We start from the raw sequence: 14,954 nt of genomic DNA on the forward strand, positions 1-14,954 counted from the left end.
CACACACACACACACACACACACACACACACACACACACACACACACACACACACATTCAAAACACTGTCTTGTCACATATAGTTATCAGTCTCTCCTAATTGTGAGCAGGACACAGTGAGAACACAGGGTTAGATCCACAGAGAACAAATGACGTTACAACACATTTCAGAGCCGATTTTGCTTGTAAAACCACATATTTTCACTTACTTTGAGATAATTAGCATTGATGTAGGTAGTGAGGAAATCATCTTCGTCCTGTGACTTCAAGATCACTCTGCTGTGTGTATCTGCAGGTGGACAATGCAGGATTATCATAAGAGAGATAGATGGGTTTTACTTTAACACAGGGACAACAGCAGAGCATATATATTGTATTGCGTATTACAGCTCAGTTTTATTTTATTGGTTCACATCTTTTTGTGTGTGCTGTGTCTCAGTGTGAGTATCAATAATCTGGTGCACAGAGACAGACCTTTCCCAAACACATCTGTGCTAAATAGAAGATGAGCGTGTGAAATTATTAAAGGGAAGTGGCATAAAAAAGCTTCTTACAAAATTTATAACTTCATGATCCCTTTTTTAGTGATTGTTCTAACTCATGTTGAAGCTGTACTCACTGGGTAAGATGGTTTTGTAGCGATTCTTTCTCACCAGCCCTGGGTAGTTGTACTCCTTAGGGTCAACAAAGTTCATGGGAGTTTCCTGCCGATGGACACAGAACAATTGGTGCAACAACAATCAGCCCTTGCAGAAATGTAGGGGAAGTCCTAGTCTTGCCTTCTACAAGGCAACAAAAGATTATGAAATAATAACCAAGACATTAAGTCATCCACTGCCCTTCACACTAAACTATTGCTGTCAGATTGTACGTAACTTGAAAGGCTGTGGGCAAAATGTGTATGATCTTTAACGCAGATCTTTCTGCCCAGCAGACGCTGGAATCCTCTGTAGGTTTGAATTGTATGCAAATATGCCGGTATCTCTCCTTCCTTCGCCCACTAACAGACAGTGGAAAAGCTTACGGGTGTGTGCAGAGTTCTACTGGGCGTTTGTGTATGTGTTTTGTGTGTGTGTGTGTGTGTGTGTGTGTGTGTGTGTGTGTGTGCATTTGTGCCCGTGTCTATGTGTGTGTCAGAGAACGTTTTTTCCAGTGAGGCTCTGTTCATCTCTGGTAATCTAAAGCGTGTAGGTGGCTGAGCTGCTGCTGCACTCACATAAAACTCAGCCTGCAGGCTCTGATCATCCATGGCCCGTGTGTGTAGCATGGCAGGGGTCAGGACGTGTGTTCCCTGTCGGAGGTACTCTTGGGCCGACTGGTCTCTCGGGGAGAGCTGGGCTCCGTAGCCATAGGGCTCAGTGCAGCCTGGTGTACACATGTCCAAGGTCAGGGAAACATTGGAGCCTCTCCTGTGTGATATATACAGATTCAGACAAATGCATGTAGATTAAATTATTTGTACCCATCTGCTATGTGACAATATGGATTTCAAAGATACAGATATAAATGTAAAACAACTTCTCTTATTCTAACCTCTCCTGAAGCCCCACAGGTGTGACAGTGAGGGTGGCGGCGTCTCCCTCTGTTTTGGTGTCTGTGCCCATGTCAAAGACCGGCGTCTGTGGCACAGGGTCCAGGTCCAGTAGATCCTCCTGAGCGTCCGTCCACTCTGACAGGGTGAAGGAGGGCTGACGGCTCACTGACTGACGCCGATCACCAATGTCCCTCGCTACTGTTTCTGACGACCAGAAGCCAGTACCGTAGCGCCACTTATACACCATGTTGATGGCCTGAGGAGATGTACAGAAAAATGTAAGAAGTGTTTCTCTCTTCAAACATGCATCTATATAAACAAATAAATCAACCGAGCAACTAGTCAGTCTGCAAATGAACAAATTAATAATCCTTTTCTCTTTTCTAGTTTCTAGACTGTCTTACAATCCAATTTTAGCATAAAAGTGATTGGTCTGTTTTACCATGATAATACAGATGGCCACGCCGATGCCTGCAGTGCCCTGGATGATCCAGTTGTGCTGGTTGGTGTTTACCACCTCGCTCATCAGCACCATGGACTGGCCAGTACAGAGAGAGAGAGAGAGAGAGACAGAGAGAGGAAAAGGCAGATAGACTCAGCAAACACTAGATCCATCACATCTTCAGCGTTTGTTTCTTTGAGGTCTCCATCCAAAACAAACTGCAGTAGCTCAAGGTCAGAACCAGGACTGACACTTACGTCCATTCCAAAGATCGGGTGGCACGGTAAGATGAAGCCAAGGTAGAAGTCGATGACCTGCAGGGCTTTGTAGATGGAAGAGAGTGGTCCGTTTCCTTCCATCACAAAAAACACCCAGTACCCCTGGGAGCAGAAAAGGAGGGAGGGCAGATTGTCACAGCTCCAGTCATTCATGCACTGGTAATCAGGCAGCGCTGTGGCTGCTCTCAGGTGAAAAGTGAGAAGAGGAGAAAAGAAGATGGCCTATTGCGTAGGCATAGAAAATATGTAAATTGACCACATGCAGTTTGGTGTCATAATCATGGCTGCATTTACGAGGCTCTGTTTTTATGGTAATGTTGCACCTGTCCTTTTTTTTCTTGAATGAATCCAACATGAAGTCAAGGGAGACAGTGATGGAAAGAGCATATAAATACTAACAGTGTGTCCACTAGCAAAAAATTATTTCCCAACCCTGAATAAAGAACTTTAGAGAATATGACAATGTAATGATGCAAATGAAAAGAAAAATCTATGTGAAATAATAAGGGTCAAGTTGAGAGAATACCCAGCGCTCAAGTGTGAAGCTGTCATTTGAATTGCTAATGTTGCAATTACACGGCTGGAAACTAAGAGGGTGCTTGAAAAAAAAAAACATATTCTAAAGCAGACATCTACAAATGAGTAAAAGATTTTGTCCACTTTTTACTTCATTTTTCTGGTTACAACTGACGTCCATTCACGTACCGTGACTTGGGAGACGACAAACAGTGCAGCCCAGCAGTGGATCTCAATCACGAGTGCGCACACCTTGTGCATGAACATTTCCTCTCCCTGTGGGCTTTGGCCTCCTGTGGGTCCGTCTTTGCATTCTGGGAGTCCATCGTTTTTAGGGGCTCCGTCGCTTATTTTCTCAGTCTTTGTCGGCTCATCCAGCCAGACGGGATCCTCGTCAGGCCTCAGGAAGATGGAGTCCTCGGTGTGGGAACGAGTGGAGCTGCTCAGCCGGCGGGTCATGATCCCCCTGGTGAATAAAGGTATTTTACATGTCTTCCATTTTTGATCGCTTTCACTGCTGATTCTGATTCTGTTTTTTTTTACATTTGACAATCTAACACGACAGTGAAAGATGAAAAGTGATGCTCAGGAATGATCAAAAAAAGAAAAAACACTGCTTAACTGAGGAAAATATCCAGTGTGTGTTGTTTAACACTCTAAAAGGCCAATGAGATCAATGTTGTTTTTAATGGTTTTAAAATTCGGCCCGTGTAGGATGCAGACTTCAAATTACATACTGATTTCCAGTTCAATGATGTGCTAGCTGTGTCAGGTTGTGTGTGTGTGTGTGTGTGTGTTTTTAAATGAGCGTGTTTATGACAGAAAGGGTTGTGTTTATTCCACAGGCCTATTCAGATGTATAGCTAAGCGGCTTGGAGTGGCTCTCATCTCTGGATCCTCTTGTCTTGCTCAGATTGGACTCTGTTGTGTGAATGTGTTTGTGTGTGTGTTTGAGAGAGAGAGAAAGAGAGAGAGAGAGAGAGTGTATATGTGTGTGTGTGTGCGTGTGTGTGCGTGTGTGTGTGTGTGTGTGTGTGTGTGTGAGAGAGAGAAGCTCTATTGTGGAGAGATGAGTCAGGGGTAGCGTGTTTACAGCCCTGTCCGTCGCCTTGGCAACAGAGTGGCTCTCATCTCTCTCATCCGTCCTGAGCATTATCATCTACTGACAACACAGACACATACATACACACACACATACACACACACATACATACACACACACAGCTTCTCTGTATCAGTCAGCAGTGTATTCAAAGCCCTTTTCCGCCCTGCTCTTTTGTCCTTCAACCATTAATAAAGGTGTTTTGTACATTTGGCTGATTACCGCCACATGGTCTGTGCGGATGTGTGAATGCGGGGGCTTGTGAGAGTGGTGGTGTACTGTTTGCGCACATATCGCTTTTGTGTGAATGTGTTGCTGATGGCTACATTTGTAGCGAGTGAGTTTAGTGAGTTTTCATCAATGACTACTGACCCACATTGCCCAAGAAAGTGATTTCTCAGTTGGCTTACTGGATTATGAAAAAACTATACAGCCGGTCACATGACTCACCTATGATAGATGGCAGGGAACTGGGGAGAGAGTCAGATCACATGATCAAGTTAAATCCTGTATACTGTAGCAACCAGCCGTTGTCAGCCATTGTGCGGCAGAGTGGAATCTGAAGGACAGAAGACAAGATCCAAACAGTTCATCTCATGTGTTCAGAGATAAAGATGGATTTACAGTTTATTTAAACACATTCTCAATTTTACCCCAAACTGCTACAGCAGAGGCACCTTGTGACTCTAATTCAACTGGTCACACTGAGACAGCGTTAGCAATCCAGTTTCATCTAAAGATGGATCAGAGTAGCACCCTTGTCAGCTCCCAGCTGTGCTTTCATGACCGGCGGATGGTGATGTAAGGTGACACAGTAAACTGTCAATATATCTTCCCCTCTCTTTCTTTCTCTTTCTCTCTCTCCCTCCCGAAAAGGCAGGGATGATTGGAGCCAGACTAAGCAGACGACCTCAGAAATACATTCAGCTCCAAGTCGAATCAGTATGCATGAAGTCAAGCCTTCTCTGCTCTCCTCTCTCTATCGTCTCCCATCCTCTCCTTCTGTGCCACTGGACCCTGTTGAACGAACGGGGTGAGCTCAGCGGAATATGAGACCACACCAGTAGTGTGTTTGTGTGTGTGTGTGTGTGTGTGTGTGTGTGTGTGTGTGTGTGTGTGTGTGTATGTGTGTGTGTCTTTGTGTATGAGTGCAAGTGTTGAACAGAGGGAAGCTGCTTTGAGTCCTTTTCTATCTCCCTTTGCTTGCTGCGAAGGTGGTTTTGAAGTGATGACGCCAGGCCTGTAGCCATGGCAACGTGCATATATACAATGTACACACACACACATTTAAAGTATGCGCACACATACACACACAGAGATAGTGTTGTATAAGTGAAGCTGTGAAAGTTCAACGTACTTCCATTTTTAAACAATAGATGGACAGGTAGATGAGTGGATGGAGGGATGAATGGGAGGAAAAGCAGCTCTTTTTGTGTGAAGGTTGTCTGAAGCAATGACGCAGTGAGGTTGGCGTTTTGGTAACTGTGGCAACCAACATACTGTAGTGTGCACACAAACACTTACACACACACACACACACACACACACACACACACACACACACACACCTTGGCAGACACACTGCATGAAAAATGAAAAACACAAACATATCTGCACTGGGAGAGCAGTGACAATATTCACGTTTGTCTAAAGAATTCTGTCTCTCTTTGCTTTCATTCTTCAAGGTAAATATCTTTGTTTTTCAGTTCCTTCCTTTTTCTGCTGAGAGTTTGTCGGCAAACTGTCTGGTACATTTAACCAACGCTATTGCTAGGACTTAAAAATACTCTCGGAGGTCATAAGCCCTCCAACATCAGAAAAATTTGACCAGACACCAAAAACAAATTCTAGTAACAAAGTATTCTTTTAAACTGTTAACAATCTAATTATTTAGTTTGTATTTTACACCCCACCCTGCTGTATCAACGCTATTTATCACTACCAGATATTCCAGTGGGGAAATACTAAATAATCTTTTGCAGGTATAAAAGTTGCACAGTTTATATATAAATGATAAAAATACTGGAAACAAAATGTAAAATGTAACATCCAAAATTGCCAGAAAAAATACTGAGCACATTCCCTCAGTATCAACAACGTAAACTACAGCCTTACATTTAATAAACTCTTTTTCCCTCTTGTTTCCCTTTTGAGATTTGAGATCTGAGTTTGTTAAATCTGCTTTATTTCACAGTTTCATATATATTCCATATGTTCCAGCTCTTCTTTCAAGCTTTACTTGACGAAAACATTAAACCAACACTTCTTGTTTTTTAATGACTACACCACTCCATTGAATGGAACTGTTTTGTCTGTGCATTTTTAAACACATTTCCCCATAATTCAGCTTCATCTAACGTATGTGGTATCTTTGGATGACGGTCAGTGATGATGGTTGTTATTAATACACAGAAAGTGTCTGTTTTAGCTTACACACAATGCACACTGAGAGTGACTGACAATAACAAATTGCGATGAAATGCTGTATATTGTAGCAGAACACCTTCAACAGGCTTGATCAATGAACATCAATTAGCAATGACATTTCTATTTAAACACACTGTTTCTGAATCATGTACAACCAGGCCAAATGGATTTGTGGCAAATAGCCGAAGTCAAACCTGACAGCTGATTCAGCCTCATTCCTCACTGGAGGTCGACCGTCTTTGGGTCTTTACAAGCACCACCCCCTCAGTTTTCAAATAGAGTATGTGCGTAGTGTTTCCATTGATCTGCGTCCATTCAAAGCATCCAACATCCAGCTGAGTTTAAACGCAGCCATACAATAAACCTGTGGCCTCTGTCCCAGGAGAACCACAGGACCAGGAGTGACTGTATACTGTGTAAAGCTCTTTCCTGGAGTCAGGAACAAGGGGAATTAACGTGGTCTCCTGTTTTCTTCTTTTGGTGAGATTGCTCACGGCTCAGCTGGCTCATGTTTTACTGGATATCCCTGATGCTTCTAGTGTCTCCGTCTGGAAAGACGATGTGTCCGAATCTGCTTTTCTACTCTATTTTTAAAAACATTTGGCTTTTGTCCTAATCATTAAAGGAACATCTCATTGCAGCATTTCCTGTTTCCAGGTGAACCAAGTGAGTGAAGTATCGAGCATGCTGTTGAAGTGCTCATGTGGCAGGGAGACGAGGTAAGAGGAAGCTCTTATTGAAAGTGATGATGGGATGGTAATGTGAGATAAAGTCACGAGGGCCAAGACCTGCCTCATCAACCTTTCTCTCCCATACACACACACAAACACACTCACACAGATAAAACCTTGATATTAATACACACATAAGCTCAAAATGACCTTAAAATGAAATACCCAGCAATCCTGCAGCTTCCTCCTTTATATTACACAGACGGATAATCAATCAGCTCTATTGTTTACATACACTCCCACAATCTCTTGCAGCAGCTCCAGGGGCATTTCAAAGAGAAATCTCATTAACACACATATAAACTTCAGCCTAAGCTATACTGTGTAAATAATTGAAATGTGCTGCATAGCAAATTGATTTACAGGCTGCTGGAGATAAATCTGGATTCTTTGTGACAAAGGATTGTATTACATGATTGCACTGCATCAAAACACCAGTGCAAGAATGGCATTCTCTGGCAGTCATTCATACTAAGACAAAACACCATTCATATCACGTACATGGCTACGGTGAGCTGGAGCGGCCACACAGTGCAGAGCTGGATGGATTAGTAATGAATCACCCAGGGAGGTGGACTGTTGCATCTCTCTCTGGTAACTCCCACATTGTCACACAGACATGATACAACACAGAGGAAATCAAGCTTTGTATAATAATGGTGAGAGAGGAAATACACAGTTAATAACAGCATCAAAGAGCCAACCTGTTGGCAAATGATCAGTTTTAATAATCTGAGAAAAAAAACACACAAACACATACAGAGCCCACTTCACACATCCCTACCTTTTCACAGCCAGGAAAGCGCAGCAGCCATATGAACCATGGGGGCTTCGTTGAGGAATTGGTATTCACCTCATGTCGCACAGCCACGGAGGGGGAAAGAGGGAGAGACAGAGGGAGGAGAGGAGGGCTGGAACAGTCACTCACCCAGAGCCTTAAGTCTGGTTAGGATAAGTCCTCTTACCTGGCTGAGCCCGTCTTCACATCGCCATCTGCCGCTCTGCTCCCTGTCAGCCAAAAACAAGGAGCCAAACACCAAGAACCACGCCAATCCCTTTACTGCTCCTCTGTCTGGGAGAAGAATGAGTGTGTTTGCATGGGGAGAAAGGAGACAGACCGACAGTGAGAGACAGAGAGAGAGGCAAAGGATGCGCGTGAGGTGGGGAAGGGCAGAATCTACGAATGTGGGTGTGTGTGTCTGTGTGTGGAAGAGAGATAGAGGTATGAAAGTCTGATGGGTTTTCTTTTGTTTGTATCCTGGAGGAGAGAGAGATCCACAGGCGGCAGCTTCTTCTAGGTATATGCAGCAAGAGGCTGTATGGTAGCCTTGGCAACAGAGCCAGAATGAGGGAGAGCGAGCAAGGGAGTTGGATAAAGAGGGAGGGAGGGAGAGAGAGAGAGCAAGAGAGAGAGACTCTGCGTGTGTATGTGTGTGTATTAATCACATTGTGGGGACATAAATGTGTTCATACAGTCACATTACGGGGACCCAGCTCCAAAAGGTCGTTCTCACAAGGTAAACCTTTAAGGTTTAGGATGAAGGCTAGTTATATTCCATATTGTAATTATGGTACCAGCACAAATCTACCACTAACAATTTTTGTTGTTAGCTAATTTCTCTGTGCCATAGACACCAATGAGCCTCAACGCTGCACTGGATGACATTTTCCTTCATTAATCTGAACATAGGCACTGTAGTTTAGTTTGAGGCAATCCCACATTTACTGTCCCACTGACGTAAATACTCACTAAAGCACCGAATGTGTATTAATCCACAACAGAAAATAGTTCTCAATACGTATGCTCTTTACCCCTGTTTGAATAACATTCGTTAAAAACTACAGTGCCCTGCTGGTCTAGGAAATTATTTAGCCTTTTTCCAAAAAATGAAACAATATATTCATTACATGTCTTTAAAGATTTGTCTCTCCACCAGGAACCAGTAGGTTTGGGTTTGAGAGACACAGACTGGATAAGGATGTCGAAGAGCATTGTTAGTTTTGATGTTTTCATTAGAGAAATATAGAATATTTCCAGCTTTATCTTGTGAGGAAAGTCTCCGAGACTACATGCAAGTCAATCAATCAAAATCAATGTCCTCCTAAGTGACAAAAACATGTTTGTGTGTGTGTGTGTGTGTGTGTGTGTGTGTGTGTGTGTGTGTGGTTGGGGGGTCGGATCATAACACATCACTGAGCATTGAACACCCCCCACTGTCACCTCCTCTGAGTTCAAGCTGTAGGCTCTGCCACCCACCTCACTCACCCTGTTTCTCACTCATCTCCACCCCCCACCTCACCTCCAACCCCCACCAACGCGACTCATTGTCACCCAGGTCTATACTCTTTTTCCGGTCGCCACCGTTTTTGTTATCCCCATGTTTTCGCTGCTCTTGCTCATCCTCTCGTGCTCTCCCTCTTGCTTTTTACACTCTCCCCCCTCCGACTCTGCTCCTCTCTCTCACTCTCTCTCTCCTTACAACCTCCTGTCATTTCTTGTCTCTCCCCTCTTTAGCGTGTTGTGCTCTCTTTCTCCCTCCTTCCTGTCTTGCCATATGGTAGCTTTTCCCTGTCAGCTCTCTGATCTGACCAGCAGAAAACAGCCCACTATTTAATCAACACAAATACTGGGGAAGCACAAACACTACGTCATTTTTTTTTTTTTTTTTTTGCTTTATTAGCATGACAATACAGCTTTGCCAAAGCAGGTTGGGTAAGGTTCACAGTGTTAGTATAATAATTCTGATGGTAAGAAAAAAACAAAAAGACACATTACTACACTATATAATATATACTATACTATTGTGTGGATTGGTATACACATACAATAATAAAAGACACAAATATTTGCAAACAAGTCATTTAAACCTCAAATAAATTACTTTTTGGCAGAAACACAAACACAGACGTATCATCACTTTTAAACAAGTTTATGTGGCTAACTTGTTCGCAAACTGTTGCCTATTTACACATGTTTGTGTAAACCTGATGAATATGTCCAAAACTGGTCCCCACCATTTCACTGCAAGTCACTCAAGGTCCATCTTTATATACCGTCTATGTATTTAAGATAAGGACACGAGGATAGTGTGAGCTTATCAATTTAGAAAGAAAGAAAATAAGAAAGTGTTCCAAAACTATTTCACAAAGATTTGATTAGTGACATATAGGTCAAATCATACAGATTTCAATCCTATTGAAAAACAAAAGAATAAAAAAAATGATTGCAATGTATCTACAATATGAAGGCCCCTTCAAAATCCTTGATTCTTTAACTTACCTCTCTTTGCTATTATTTTGACCACTACCATTAAAGCCGATTGCTAAACTACATCTCATGTTATTGAACATGCTTTTCTTACTCTCTCTCTCTTCCCTCTTTCTTCAGTATTTATGACCCACTTCAGAGTCCTCTCCTCTCCGCCCATATATCTCTCCCACACACCCTCGCCTTCCCCACCTCGCACTAATCAACTAAATGAACTCCTCTTTCCTTCCTTATCTTCTCCTCCTCATCCCTTTTTAAAAAAAAATGATCTCACCTCTACACGCAAACATACAAGGTCATTGTCACACACTATAAACAGTGAATGTGAAAGCATCATCCAACCTAATTAATGATAAATGAGAAGAGGCAGATATTCAGCGGCCTTGAGCTGTCTGTTTCTCTAACAGCTACATTGAAAACACCAAACTGTTACATCACTTCCTCATTGTCTCACTGAGACACATTGACACTGCATTTTTCCGAAGCCATTTTACTGTAATGTGATATTTGAATTAAGGTTAATTTAGTATGGGGAGGCAAATGAATAGTTTAAGAATAGTTACTTGCTGGAAATTTAGATTAAATAAGAGCACAGAAATCACCAACACTGTAATTTGCCAAAATAAATACAGACACACAATTTTATATATACTGTATATATATATATATATGTGTGTGTGTGTGTGTGTGTGTGTATAAAAACCTGAGCGTATATCAGTGAGACACTGGAGGAGCAGCATTCCTCTGGTAACAAATGGAGGCATCTAGTGGTCCTAATGGCTCACTGCTGGTATCTTGACTAGTACCCAGCTGAGTCTGTCTCGTTGTCACATGCCTGTGAAGTGATATTTACTTGGGTAAGTTTAAAAAAGTTAATTCATCTTGAAGCCTTCCTGTCTGTTACAAAACCGATGCCAATCTCAGATTTGACTGTGACTCATCATGTGACATCCAGATGAAGCTATGCAGCTTCCAGCCTGCCTATCTGGAGCCATAAAACACAGTCAGTCTAACGCAGACAGCCGGCTAATCTTGCTGCACATTTGCATTGGGGGTAATCAGGGAGCTGTAAAGTGTTCATCTGATGACCACAAGCTGCCGCAGTCACCTTGTTTCCTGTACGCACTGATACTACAGAGAATTATATCTGAAGGTAAACGCTATTTCCTGGAATGCTAAATGAAATAAAGTGCAGGTTCAAGCAAAACCCAAATCAGGCACCACAGGTAAAAGGAAAATGCCATTACTTGTCACTGATACAATGGTGACAGCAGTTACCAGTTATGTATTCAAATGCCTGTGCAGTTGCAATCAAAAAAAGAACAAATTAAAAAGGAACTTTACTGATTTACACATAAGCTCAGTTTCCTGGTTTTCTGGCTGTGAGAAGTACATCTGAGCTTGTTAAACAGGAGGGAACTTGAAAATAAACTTAAACTAAAACTTGAAATAAAAATGGGGGAGTTTGAGAAATGTGGGCTTTTATCAGGTAGTGAGGGTCTTACAAACAGATGCTATTGGTTGCATTATGGGAAATGTAGGATCCAGTAGCTTGATCCATGCTGGGGACTAAAAGTAGGGATGGTTGGCCTCTGCTGCTTTGATTTCTATTTTGAATCTACCTCATGTGAACCCTGCAACTTCATGGAAGTGCTTTTTTAATGAATGACCACTTGACTTGAGAGGACACAAAATGATATGTAAAATGTGATATGATGCTTATAATTAGCAATTAGTTAAAAGCGGTGTAAACGTGTTAATTATGCAAATTCACATTTAAGTAACCCTTAAACACTGGTTCATTAATACAGTATCAACACATCTGCTCTTAAATAATTGATCATTATCTATGTAGTCCTTGATTCAGAGTTATTCAGTAACTTGTTCAGGCACTTGTTAACTCTTCATTAGTTCCTGATTTACTCCTCACTCACTTCTGGTAACCACTCCGGACTTTGTCCCTTATGTTAAAATGTTACCATTAAAAACAAATTCTGCATTCTCAGTACTTTACCCAGAAAAATATTTTTTTTGAGGTTTTGCATACTTGAACTAAAATGACAGTAAATAGTCAGAAAGTAGTCATCAGTAGTCCTCCCATTTCCTGTGTTGTTATGTAAAATACTTTTACACAGCTCTGTCACATGTGGACCAGAGATGTGAACATGCCTGGGGTTGGAAAAAGTAATATAACTTACCCTACTGTATCATGTAATTTGTAATTACACATTAGACAATCATGGCTATGAAGGGGAAAAAATAAAACACCGGCAAGTGTCTGACCCAATACTATTATGCCATTTACAGTAAAATTAGAACAAAGTGTGGAGGATTAATACAGGGTCTCAGTTTTCCTGTGTTTATGTAATTTATTGTAAATGACAAAATTTTTACTGTATGCATTTTATCTTTGAGTGAGTGTAAGTTGGTGTGTGCTTGCTAGGCTAATATTACACCAAAGATACTAAGTATGCAGGATTTATTTTATGCATCCTACAGTGGTGACTGTGTGTCGTTGTGTGTGTGTGTTTGTGACAGAAAAATAAGAGCGAGAGTCTCTCTGAGACTAATCTGGGGAGCAGAATAAACGGAGAAACCCAATGTCTTTAATAGAGTTTTTAATGGAGTGTGCAGAGATAATGTCTTTCGACTGCATCTCTGCCCTCGCTGCAGGGCTCAGTCACAGCGACCTCGCCACGCCACCGCTGTTTGAAACCTCTTCACAAGATTGTATGATCCTTCTGAGGGACTTCAGACAGGACAGTTTGAAATGCTAGATTGGAAGTCCCTGTTTACTCCAGTGGTCAAATCTAAACAACAAGCTCTGACAGCGAAGATGTAAACAAACATGTTCATGGGTCATGGTGGCAATTATGACCATTTACCCAACATAAACAATGAAATGAGAGTCACGCAGATGGAGAGATCGAGGGCAGAGTTACAGTAGGAATATCCTGCTAAGATAGTGGCTGTGACCATCTTTTATTTATTTTATTTTTTTGCTCAAGCGTAATTAGAAAACGTTCTGTTTTTCCCCAAAGTACACACAAATGGAAGGGGGAACAACCCTTGTCTGCTCTCTACTGCGACAGTGTACAGTCAAACAGAGGGAGTGTGATTCACACTTCTGTAATGTGTGAGGACACTGCAGTTCTGTAGATAGAAGAGTTTGAGTAAGTGTCTTTAGCTTGTGAGGGTGAGAGGACAGAAAGAGAGAGGGCGGGTGGTAGTGGGAGAAATGCAGAAGTAGGCCTATAAGCTATATGAGGAGTAGTGGGGGTCTCTGATGGGGAAGCAGCAACAGGAACAGTACTGTAGATCAACACTTAGCAGTAAAGTCTTCATACATTTGAACTGATGTCAGGGCTAACTTTAATACTTTTAGTGAACTATTTCAACCATTTACTGATACATTTAGCGCTAGCCATTTGAACTTATAACCTGTTACTTTTAGAAAACTCTTCTAGCCATTTATCTCTTACCTTCCACTGCCCTACACGATATGATTAATTGTGTTAATATCTGTGCTGTAATATTTATGAGTTGTAAAACAGGTCTGAATTTCATATTTTCTTAGTCTGCACGAGGAATACAATAGAAATGGCGCCTGTTAATCTAACCATGATGAACATTCTGCACCCAGCAGTTGAGTCTCCATGGGAGCTGCATCACAACTCTCCATAAAACTCACAGTATGGATCCTGTCAGACTGGGTCATGACCTCTTGATTAAAATACAACCAGAATGCCACTCCCTCCTCCCTACTTAAAGCCATTTAGAAGTGAAAGCAATGATGTTGTAGTTTGCCTTTTTTGGGGGGTTAATTTGCAATAGTGCCATGGTCACCAGCAATCTAAAGTGACTTCAGAAAAAGACATATATATATTTAAATATCTTGCAAAGACAGAGTAGTTTGACTGTGTCGAAGTCCGCAGGAAAGTTATCCAAAAAAGTGTTTTTCTACAAGAAGTTATTATCTCAATGTTTAGTTTCACTTGTTTGTATATGTGTCTTTGAGGTCTCAGTCCATCACAGTCAACTGTGGTGGTAACTGTCCATCTGCATTCATGCTACTCCTCCTTAATTGAATACCAGCAGTCTTGCAATGTAGTATACATGGAGAAAGACAATTCAGTGGGTATTTCCTTGGGCGTTTTCCTTGGAACGAAAGAGCAAAATTATCTCAGTTGGCAGCAGATAGTGTGAGCAAACATCAAACAATCCGTGATTCCACTATGTTTCAGGCTATTTTCAAATTAGTGATCAAAATGTCAGAGAATCATCATTTTATCACACAGATAGCTGAGGAAAAGTGGTTTGTTTAATCCATTTAAAAGCATCCACTCATTAACCCCATGCTGTGAATAAAATTGCTCTTTGTGTAGCTAATGTTAAGGTGAGAAACTGTTTCAGCACCTTTACATGGGATAGATGACTCAAAAAAAGAAAACTTAACTTCTTTCTCATGTACTTAATGACCTCCTGAATTGCTTTCACTAAAACTGTGCAAATTACATGTACAGAAAATATCTAATACATCAGCAGAAAGTGGTGCATGTGAGAGAGATGGATTCAAAATTACGATGCAAAAAAAACTCAACTTTCTTCTTCAACTGAAACACTTGTTTAAAAATCTCTGATTAACACCTCCAGCTT

At 41.6% G+C, this 14,954-nt stretch overlaps 1 protein-coding gene across 1 annotated transcript in view; it reads right to left on the reverse strand.

Annotated features, from left to right (window-relative positions):
* LOC111661793 (tyrosine-protein phosphatase non-receptor type 5-like) overlaps nt 1–8,349 on the reverse strand; it is a 14,750-nt gene extending 6,401 nt beyond the window's left edge. The window contains exons 1-9 of the mRNA XM_023415458.2: nt 7,815–8,349; nt 4,323–4,431; nt 2,960–3,236; nt 2,234–2,356; nt 1,977–2,072; nt 1,534–1,790; nt 1,217–1,409; nt 620–704; nt 210–289 (exon numbers count right to left, since the gene is read on the reverse strand). Of these exons, the coding sequence (XP_023271226.1) occupies nt 210–289; nt 620–704; nt 1,217–1,409; nt 1,534–1,790; nt 1,977–2,072; nt 2,234–2,356; nt 2,960–3,229 (1,104 nt within the window). The 5' untranslated portion in view covers nt 3,230–3,236; nt 4,323–4,431; nt 7,815–8,349. The remainder of the gene's footprint in view (nt 1–209; nt 290–619; nt 705–1,216; nt 1,410–1,533; nt 1,791–1,976; nt 2,073–2,233; nt 2,357–2,959; nt 3,237–4,322; nt 4,432–7,814) is intronic.
* Nucleotides 8,350–14,954: the final 6,605 nt, after the last annotated feature.

Source organism: Seriola lalandi, unplaced genomic scaffold, assembly GCF_002814215.2.
Source record: "Seriola lalandi dorsalis isolate HSWRI2012SDOR001 ecotype SW California unplaced genomic scaffold, Sedor1 jcf7180002054553, whole genome shotgun sequence".
NCBI classification, from domain to species: Eukaryota; Metazoa; Chordata; class Actinopteri; order Carangiformes; family Carangidae; genus Seriola; species Seriola lalandi.